The sequence below is a fragment of the Balaenoptera physalus genome, assembly GCF_965194825.1.
Source record: "Balaenoptera physalus genome assembly, chromosome: 1".
Classification (NCBI taxonomy): domain Eukaryota; kingdom Metazoa; phylum Chordata; class Mammalia; order Artiodactyla; family Balaenopteridae; genus Balaenoptera; species Balaenoptera physalus.
Genome location: NC_138882.1, coordinates 82,106,891 through 82,117,148, shown reverse-complemented (window position 1 = coordinate 82,117,148; position 10,258 = coordinate 82,106,891). Strand labels below are relative to the sequence as shown.

Sequence of the window (10,258 nt, the reverse complement as noted above, 5' to 3'; positions counted from 1 at the left end):
AGGCTGCCAGGGTGGGGGCAAAGTTGGGGACTTAGAAGAGGAGGGGGAGGGGTTGGAGTCAGAGGGGGCGGAGCGAGGCCGGGCGGGGGCCGCTGGCTCCGCCCTTTCCTGGCGGCTGGGTCTTTAACACTGCCCAGCGCACATGTCGCGGGAGGCCAGGCAGCCGCTGCTGGAAGCACACAGACGGCTGCCCGGCCGGGGCGAGGCGGGCGCCGCCGCGATGCTGCGAGGCGGACGGCGCGGGCAACTCGGCGGGCACCGCCGGGCTACGGGGCCGGGCAGCCTGCTGGCCTGGCTGATGCTGGCATCTGCGGGCGCTGCACCCTGCCCCGATGTCTGCTGCCCCCACGGCCCTTCGGGGCTGCGCTGCACCCGGCCTGGGGCCCTGGATAGCCTCCGCCACCTGCCAGGCGCCGAGAACCTGACGGAGCTGTGAGTGTCTGGCGGGCGAGGGGGCGCGGGGAAAGGCGGGCATAGCAGTGCCCCGTGGGCACGGGCTCGCCGCTTGCTTGCTGTATCAGGAGGGGCGGGCGCGGCGGGAGGCTGATACCGTGCAGCCCGCGGCTGTGCCTCGGCTTTCCTCCGCTGCCCTGGCAGCCTCCGCAGTTACTGCCTGGAAATTGGGCTCAGGGCAGCTGCGGTGCTAGCTTCGAGGAGAGGAAAGGGGGCTCTCTGTGGACCAGATCTGAGAGAGCCCAGCCTTCTAGAAACCGCTTTCTGGAGCTCAGCCAGGAGTCCACCCTCTGCCCTATGCAGGGGGCGGTTATCTGCAGAGACACCCCCCCCCCCCCAGTTTGGCATCCTCACCATCTCCCTTTTCCAGGGAGAAATCAGCCCCCTCCCCCTTCCTTGTCATGACCAGGCAACACCAATTCTCTCTGGAATTGGGAATTGAACTGGAATAGGTGGGAGGCGCTGAGGAGCCATAGCTTGGTGGTTGAGCTCTCTTCTTCCCACTTCCACCATCTCTTGTCCACACCGCCTCTTGATTTGGATGTGGGAAATGAGAGCCCCACCTGGCTTCCCTCTCCCCACCCCATCTCCCTCACCACCCTTGTCTCCCTACTTTGGGCAGGGAGTCAGGGGCCTTGCTGAGAGACTCTCCTCCCTTCGGGACCGGAAACGAAGAGGAATCTCCAGCATTTGCAGTATTCTGACATCCTGCAGTAACTGGTTACAAAATACTCAAGTACTTTTTAGCAGCGGGTGAAACCTAAGGGAGTATTCTGTACTTACTGGCCTAGAGGTACTCAAGCATCGCATGGTGGCGGCTGGAAAATACTTGAGTATTCTATGTGGCTGGCATGGCCAGCAAGACTTCTAGAAGAAGAAAGGAACTGCTAGAATATTCTCCTCCTGTGGCCTGGGGTTAGCGAATGGGCAAGGAGCCCTGACCTCGTGTATGACAGGCTGGAAGGTATCTGAGGCAGGGGCCATAGATGTCTGGAAGTGACTTGAGCAGCCTGCAATAATTGGCACTGAGTTACGTGGGTATCTTGTGGTAATTAACAGGAAGGTACTTGATCTCTCTCCCTAATGGCCCTAGGGAGATGAGGAGGCAAGATGGCCTTGTCTTGGTCTGGACCTAGGTTTCTGCATGATGGGAGGGGGCCTGAGGTCCAGACTGCCACCCTCAATTCTGTCCATTCATCACTCTGGGCCTTCAAAGCAGGGCCCAGGCTCCTGAACGTTCCCCATCAGCGCTCTCTTTTCCTGATTCCCTTCCGAGCCCCTAGTAGGTCCAGCTGGGGGAGGGGGTGGTGGGAAGTGTGGACAGGTTGGGGCTGGGTGGGTGGGAGGCATGCAGGGTGGTGAGCTGAGCTGACCCTCTGGGCGGGGCGGCAGTCTAACCCCTGCCTGCAAGGTCCCCTCCTCCTCCCTCACCCGCAGAGCTAACGAGGAGATAATGGACTCGAATAGACAGATTGATTATGAATCCAAACGAATGAGGCAGCTTTGAGCACGCTGCCTGACAGTTTGCACACCCCCAGCCACACTACTTCTCACCCCCTCCCGGGGTCCCTATAGCTCTAGGTCCTTTGGGCAGGGGCTGGTGGGGGGGGTTGGCAGGACAGGGACCTACTCTCTCTCAGAGTCACTGGAGTTTTACTCCCTAGACCTCAGGGGACTGAGGACCTGATGCCTGGCTGTCCTGCAGGGGCCAAGTCTGGGAAGGGCTGGCGGGGAGGGGTCATTCAGGCTGGTCCTGGTTCCCACAACTGAGGAAAGTACAGGGTAGAGGGGGAGATTTCTGAGAACAGGCAGTGAGTCAGGGGCCCCTGTGTGTGTTGGGGGCGGGCCTGACGTGCCGCTGCAGGGCAGCTGACTTCTCAGGAACTCCCTGGCGTGCCAGATCCAGAAGCTGGACAGGGCCTGGGACGTCAGAAATCCCACAGCCCTGCATGCCTGCTTTTACTTCTTTCTTTCTCTTCTCCCCATCTTGCTTTCTCTGGCTCTCTGTGCTTATCTACCTGTCCCTCTGTCTCCCTTTTCTTATCTGTCTCTCTCCTTGTCTGTCTCTGTCTCTGTGTCTCTGCCAGTCTCCTCCTGTCAGTTCTTCCTCCTAGGTGTCCCTGTTTCGCTATCTCTTTGTTTTTCTGCACCCTGCTCCCCACCCTCAGCCTTCCCATTGCCCTCTCACTGTGAAACACAGCCACTTGGTGCCTCTCCACCATCCCCAACTCTGACTCCCTCCTCTCATTGCCACTCTCCTCCTCCCTGGGACCCTCCTGGGGCAGGGAGGGGCTCAAGGAGTCCCTGACTGACAGCTTCTATGCCTGTCACTCGCTTTGCTGAAAGATGGGGGGGGCGATGGAGGGGTTGCTTCTTGAGTGTGGGGAGGGACCAGCTTTGAGGGGGAGAGGGTGGGGTGTGTGTGTGTGTCTGTGCGTGTGCGTGTGCACAGCAGTATGGGTGAGCCCAGACGGTGGCCCCTGAGTGGTGTGTTTGGGAGCGCATATTTACATGGCCACAGGGCTTCCTTTGTTCTGGGTGGGGCAGTGGCAGGGATGAGCGTAGGCCCTTTGTGGAAGCAAGCGTTTCAGCGTGACCCCCTATTGCTGAGCGTGTGCAGGAGGGGCTCTGTGTTTAAAAGCAGAACGCCAAGCTGCAAATGGACTTGTGTGTGTTTATGAATGTGAGTATGCCCACACATTCTCACGTGTGTGTGCGTGTGTGTGTGTGCGCATGAGAGTTATGCAGGTATGTTTTTCCCCGTGGGGTAGCGTGAGCATGCACACGGGCACACCTGTGGGTTCATGCATGCATGTGTGGGCGTGTGTGAGGAGATGTGTCTCTGTGCATATGTTTACACATCTGTGTGTGTGCATGCTTGAGTGTGTGAGAGTGTGCATGTGTGATGGTGTGAGGATGCATGCATGGGACGATATGGCTGTGTGAGGTGGTGGGTCTCCATGCCTATGAGGATGCATGTGTGTGGGCATGCCTGTGCATGTGTACGTTTGTAAACAGGTTTTTGTGTGACTGGATACATGTGTGCACACGCGCATGTGATTGGGAGGGAGGGAGGTGGGTGGGCATGGGAACTCGAGTGTGGGCCTCTGTCCCTGTGACTCCCAACCCCTCTCCCCACAGCTACATCGAGAACCAGCAGCATCTGTGGCAGCTGAAGCTCAGTGACCTGAGGGGCCTGGGGGAGCTGAGAAACCTGTGAGGGGCTCCACACAGGGCCTGGGGGACCAGAGGGTCAGGGAGGGCTCAAGGGGCCCGGGAGGGGCGTGGGAGGACCTGAGAGGCTGAGGATGGAGGGGCTGGCCGGTCAGTGAGCCCAGTGGTCTCAGGGGTCCAGGGTGGCTGAGAAAGCTTTGAGGAGGGCGGGGAGGGGTCCAGGGCTCGGCACTGGGGACTGGAGGGCTGGCATGGGCAGAGAGTGTGACCCAGGGGAGCTATGAGACTCGGTGCTGATCCTGCTGCACCCTCCCCAGCACCATCGTGAAGAGTGGTCTCCGTTTCGTGGCGCCAGATGCCTTCCATTTCACTCCTCGTCTCCGTCGCCTGTGAGTGGCCAGGGCTGGGCAGAGGGGGGTGAGAAGACACCTAGGCTTGGGCGGCTAATGGGCTTGGCCCTCCCCAGGGAACTGTTCTGAGGAAGGCCCCAGCCTGGTCAGGGAAGTCGTTCCATCCATTCTCCTGGGGCCTTCTTCCCATCCACTTCCGGGATGGCGGTGCCCTCAGCTCCCACCCCTGCCAGCTGGAAGGTCCTTCTTGCTGTCTCACTTCCATGCTTCATGCTACAGGGACACTTCTCATAGTTGTCTGCCTCAGTTTTCTTCCCAGGGCTCAGATACACACCAGTCCAAAGGGAGCAAGGATGGGGAGCAGGGCTCCGGGTTCTGGCCGGGACTCTATCTCCCACCTGCTCCCTGGCCCCTGGGATAGCCTGGGAGCTGGGGGACCAGATCTGCCACTCGGGGTACTCCCCTGGGAGTCACAGCCACCCCTTCTGTAGAGGAGGGGGAGGGGCAGGGGTGGGCAGGAGAGACCCTTGGAGTCCCTGGCAGCCCCTCTGAGGGTAGGAGTTCAGCTCCTCCTTCTCACCACCGGCAGGTGGAGAGATGGGAAGTGTGGTGGGAGCCTGTCATTCAGAGTTGTGCTGGGTACGCTAAACTCTCTGTGTGTCCGTGATTTAGCAGCAACGACAGACAAAACGCGGTGATGTTACCTCACTGACTGTGTACTAGGGCTTCAGTTAGAAATGCGTACTCAGTGACACCTCACGATACTTAGGTCAGCGAATCTTCGCAATCAACCTGGTGAGAAAGGTAGTGTCATCTCCATGTTATAGATGAGAATTCTGAGAATCAGATGTGTTCAGTGTCTGGGCTGAGGTCACGCAGCTGTAAGTGGCAGGACAGAGGCACACTCAGCTCTGTCTGGCGCTAAAGCGGGTAGCCTTTGTGATCCCCGTGTGGCGACTACTCTCCATCTCAGCCTCCACAAGCTGAAAGACAGCTAGGCAAGGGGAGGGGTCAGGGCAGGCCCCTCAGAGGCAGAGGGTCCCAGGAGTGGCAGCCTGGTGCAGGGCGCAGAGTACTGGAGCTGGCCCTCACCCAACTCCCCTTCTCCATCTCTACAGCTAGGGGGCTGGGGGCCTGGGGTCCCTTGCAGCCAACTTTCCTTAGTCCCTGAGGAGGGGAAAGAAGGAGGAGTGGGGAGGGAAGCCGAGGAAGGACTCTGAGATCCTCGCACGGCATCCAGCAGGGGGCAAAGGAGTGTGGAGGCCCCGTGCTCCCCCTCCTCCTCTGGCCCGGTCCTGGGCTCTGTGGGCAGGCAGCACAGATGGAGCCCCTGCCCCCAGCTGGGGCCTCAGCACTTTGCCAGCTGGGGCCAAGGCTTGGGGAGGGGGAGCGGCTGTTCCCTCGGACCACCCCGCCTCCCTGGGGTCTGGGGAGGGGGTTAAGTGGGGTTAACCCTTGTTGTCCCAGGGAGAAGAGCGGGACTCAGAGAGCCTAACCAGTGCCCCCTCTCCAGTGACTCGCCGGGCTAGTTCTAGTTGCCAGGGCTGGGGTCGGGGGAGCCAGGTGTCAGCTTCCTCCTGGCTCCTCCCCTCCCTCACACTGGGTCAGAGCAAGGTCGCTCGCTCACAGGGTCTGTCTGCTCTGTCTCAACTCCCGCAGGGATCTGTCCTTCAATGCTCTGGAGTCTCTCTCCTGGAAAACCGTCCAGGGCCTCTCCCTACAGGAACTGTGAGTGTGGGGACTTCCAGGGGCAAGAGCAGCAACTGTGTGTGTGTGTGTGTGTGTGTGTGTGTGTGTGTGTGTGTGTGTGTGTGTGTGCCCGCCCTCGGGCACTTGAACCTCTGTGTGAAGGTATGTGTCGCTGTGTCTGCGTGGAACTTTGGGGGGGGTGGGGTGTTCTCTCTGGGGACCGCGTGTTTGGCTGTCCATATGCATGCTTGTGAACCCCCCATCGAAGCAGAAGCTGCAGACCCAGCCATTGAGGTGGTGATTGCCCTGGGCACACTTGGGGTGGGGAGTGGAGAGCTGGCCTGGACAACTGATTGCGTGTGTGCTTGGGAGGCGGGGTGCTGGCGTGGTTCTCGGGGCCTGTGCACACGGGCACATCCGCCCACGGTGCTCATGGGATGGGTGGGACGGCAGTGGTCCGTGTATGTTTGGTGGGCGCCTCAGGCCTCTGGGTCACCCCGGAAGGCTGTGCCCTTCTCTCCTTGTCACCCTACTTGGAGCCCTCACCTGGCTTGTCACCCTGGGGAGCCCAGGTGAGGGAATTCCACGTAGCCCACAGCTGGCTGTCTTTGACTTTCGGCATTCTATTTCTTTCAGCAGTGTCTTGTGAGGGGGGGTCCATGAGAGGAACTTCTCCCGTCTCCCCACTCCTTCACCTCTAGACAGTCCACCCTGCTGTCTAACTGCACTCCCTCTTGCTGTAGTACTTCCTTCACATCTGCCCTTCCCCTGACTCTCTTGGTGTCCCCCACACCCACCAGAGTCCTGTCGGGGAACCCCCTGCACTGTACCTGTGCCCTGCTCTGGCTGCAGCGCTGGGAGGAGGAGGGGCTGGGCGGAGTGCGGGAACAGAAGCTGCAGTGTCCCGGGCAGGGGCCCCTTGCCCTCATGTCCAACACCAGCTGCGGTACGTGCTGGAGGTGGTGTGAGGGGCTGGGAAAGAGCACCATGCTTGGGGAGAGGGCATTGGGCAGGGCTCAGGGGGTGAGCCCTGAAGAGGGGCTGGGAAACGGACATTGGCAAGAGTTGGGGGAAACTGAAGGTTGGGGGGCAGGAGCAGGGGCTCTGAGGAGGGTGGGAGAAGGAGCACCGCCCTTGGTCGGGGCTCGGAGGCCACTCCCAGCTCTAACGCCCCTCGGGCATCCTGGGCCACCAGGTGTGCCCACGCTGAAGGTCCAGATGCCCAATGCCTCCGTGGACGTGGGGGACGACGTGTTGCTGCAGTGCCAGGTGGAGGGCCAGGGCCTGGAGCAGGCCGGCTGGATCCTCACGGAGCTGGAGGAGTCAGCCACGGTGATGGTGAGAAGCCCTCCACTGCCCGTGCCCCCGTGCCCCCCTCCTGATTCGAGGCCTGCACAGAGCACAGGAGACAAAGACAGGGAAAGAGAGACAACAAATAAGAAGCACATAAAGGGTGAGGGATGGACAGAGATGGTTTAGACCCCTGGGACTAGGCCTTGTGCTGCTGGGCAGCCGCAGGCATGCACATGCCCTCAGGCCAGGCCCTGGCCCAGCAAGGACCCCAGGCTCCACCGATCCGCCACAACTTAGGTCCCCACTCTGGGATCAAGGTGCTGGCCACAAGAGAGAGGGTCACAGAGCCCTCACATATTGGAGCTGAACAGGGGAACCCAACAGACCAACTCTCCCATCCACCTCATTTCTAGATAAGGAAACTGAGAACCAGGGACGGGGCGCAATATTTGTGGTCCTGCACCCAGGCCAGTTCTTGGGGGCCTTTCGGTCATTTTCTGGAGACTCTGGAAGCAACATCCTCTTGAGTGTGTGATGAGCATATTAATAAAGGAGGCACAGGTCTGGTTCCAGCTCTCTCACTAATTAATTCTTGGAGTGACTTTTGGAAAAATCCCTCAATCTGCCTGCACTTTGGTTTTCTTATCTGTCAGCTGAGGAGGTAGACATGATGGCCTTCTGATGTCCTGCCTGCCTCTGGGCACTCTGTGGCCTCTATCTCTCTTATCCAGATCGGTCTTTGGGCATCTTCTCAGGTCTTGCCCTTTGTCCTCAGGCTGGCGACGGGCAGCTGAGAGTAGCTGTAGTTGACTCAGGAGGCCTCACGGACAAGGTCAGCAGGGGCCGACGTTGGGCTGTGCCCACCCGGAAAGCTGGCCCCTCACGGGTGGACACAGAGGGTCCAGTCCCTGGAAGGAGCTGGGTCAGTGAAAGCAGGGGTGTGGTGTTCAGTTTGGAGGCCCTCGCTTTGGGAGGGGAGTCAACCCCAGAATTGCTGGTGGCCCCTGGAACAATATTGAAGGAGGAACCACTGGACCCCTGAGCAGGGGGTCCAGACATGGTGGAGGGACCACAAGCCACTGAGTGGTTCCTCCTCTCCCAGAGATCAAAGCCACTGAGAGTGAGTAATGGAAAAGGGGACAAGGCAGAAACAAGAGGCTGGGCATGACCATCTGTGGAGACACTTTTGATAAGCTATCTGTTTTGGGAAGTTGCAGGTTTTTGCTTTTCTCTTTGGGAACTTTACATGTTTGCTACCACTTGTTTTCTGGAGACTTCCTATAGAAAAGCCATACCCTAACTGGGCTAAATGGAGGGGATGGGAGGGGAGGCTGGTCCCCCTCAGGAGTGTGAAGGGTGGCAGAGCAGCTCAAAGGGAAGAGTTCATGGGACGCCATACCCCAGGGTGACTTGGAGGAGATGAGACAGCCGAGAGAAGCTTAGGGCAGGGCTTCCCCTTGGGGTGGCTGGAACCCAGGCCTTGCATAAGAGGCTGCAGAGCTCTTCTGGAATCTTTGAACTCACATATTCCAATGGAAGCCCAGAGAAACTTCACCTTTCGTGGTATTTATTCAAGGGATTCCACATTTACAAAATTTCCAGATAAATCAGATTTGTCCACTACTTCATCTATTTTCATCATTTTATGAAAATAGCTTTCTAAGATGTCAAAAGATCATTTTGTTTACCTCTTCACCTTACAGAATAAGAAAATCTTGGTTCAGCAAGATTAAGAATTGTCTTAAGGCCATATAACGTCCATGGTGTCTTAGGAAGAGAATCTGAATCTGATTCAGTCTTTTGATGATGATTCAGAACCAAGTCACTTAGCTTCTCTCTAACTTCACTCTCTTTTTCCATCTGCCAAAGGTAGTCATCATGATTCTACCGTTGCTTCTAACTGCTGCCCTGTTACCAGCACCATCTCTTTGTTTCTGATCTTCCTTGGGCTGAGACTAAGTTTCTTAGAACTATGTGTAAAACAAGAATGAGTAGGTGGTGAGGTCCTAGCTGGTTTTCCAATTAGTTGTGCATATTTAGTACTTGGGATTTGTGACATCTATTTAGCTGTTTAGATGGTGGTTTTATGGCTTGGGGTACTTTGTGCCTATTTTGAGGTTATTGGTTGTGTTCTAGATTTTTCAGATCATTAAACAAATGATCCAGGAGAATCTGCAAACAAGCTCTAAAGGAGGGCCATTCTCTGCTATATTCTCTCCCACACCTTTTTCCTTCCCCTCCCTCCCAGCCTTCCTCGCTTTTCCATCTGGGCCAGAGGGGCTCCCCAAAGACATCAGCTCCAGCCGCCCTGCCTCCAATCCCAAGCCAGCTGAAGCTTTTCTTGATTTTCCCCTTTCTTCTATGACCCAGCAATCTGGGAGTCTGCCGTCCTTGGGACTGACCCTGACCAATGTCACCAGTGACCTCAATAGGAAGAACGTGACGTGCTGGGCGGAGAATGACGTGGGCCGGGCTGAAATCTCCGTCCAGGTCAACGTCTCCTGTGAGTCCCAATGACTGCCCCTGCGCCCACTCCCATCCCTTCTTCCCTGAAAAGAGGATGTGAGCGTGAGGGGCTGCAGGAAAGGGGTGGGATGTGTGTGTCCACAGCTGCTCCCTCCCAGCTGTTTCCAGATTCCCATGAAAACCTGATCCTTTGAGGGAAGTCCTGGGGGCTCGTCAAGGCCAGAGGGACGGAGATGGATTTCTTTTTGGCCCCTGCCCAAGTCTTGCTACCTGAAGCCCTCGGCACCAGCTGCCTGCCCGTTCTCACTGCTCTGCTGTATTTCTTCATGTCCGTTCCTCCTTAGAACTTTTGCCCTACATCCTAGTTTTATTTTTTTATTTTTAATTAATTAATTAATTAATTAATTAATTTATGGCTGCGTTGGGCCTTAGTTGCGGCACGTGGGATCTTTCATTGCGGTGGGCGGGCTCTTCATTGCAGCACGCTGGCTTCTCTCTAGTTGTGGCCCGGGCTTAGTTGCCCCTTGGCATGCGGGGATCTTAGTTCCCCCACCAGGGATCGAACCAGCAACCTCTGCATTGGAAGGCGGATTCTTAACCACTGGGCCACCAGGGAAGTCCCTACATCCTAGTTTTAAAAGAAGAAATTCCCCATCTAAGTTTCTCTTTAGGCTTACTGCCTAATTTTCCTAAGTCTGCCACAAATTATTTAAAATCTTCTATGTTATATAAATTTTTCTTGTGAAACAACATACATAGATATGTACATAAAACATATACACCTTAAACAATAATTATTCTTACCAGCAGTTCAGAAGACACTCTCTTCCTCT

The 10,258-nt window shown here is 57.0% G+C and overlaps 1 protein-coding gene across 1 annotated transcript in view; it reads left to right on the top strand.

Moving 5' to 3' along the window:
* Window positions 1-86: 86 nt before the first annotated feature.
* Window positions 87-10,258, top strand: part of NTRK1 (neurotrophic receptor tyrosine kinase 1) — a 19,357-nt gene continuing 9,185 nt past the window's right edge. Inside the window, exons 1-7 of the mRNA XM_082462396.1 lie at window positions 87-432; window positions 3,595-3,669; window positions 3,945-4,016; window positions 5,637-5,705; window positions 6,467-6,612; window positions 6,862-7,004; window positions 9,330-9,462. Coding sequence (XP_082318522.1) covers window positions 143-432; window positions 3,595-3,669; window positions 3,945-4,016; window positions 5,637-5,705; window positions 6,467-6,612; window positions 6,862-7,004; window positions 9,330-9,462 — 928 coding nt within the window. The 5' untranslated portion in view covers window positions 87-142. The remainder of the gene's footprint in view (window positions 433-3,594; window positions 3,670-3,944; window positions 4,017-5,636; window positions 5,706-6,466; window positions 6,613-6,861; window positions 7,005-9,329; window positions 9,463-10,258) is intronic.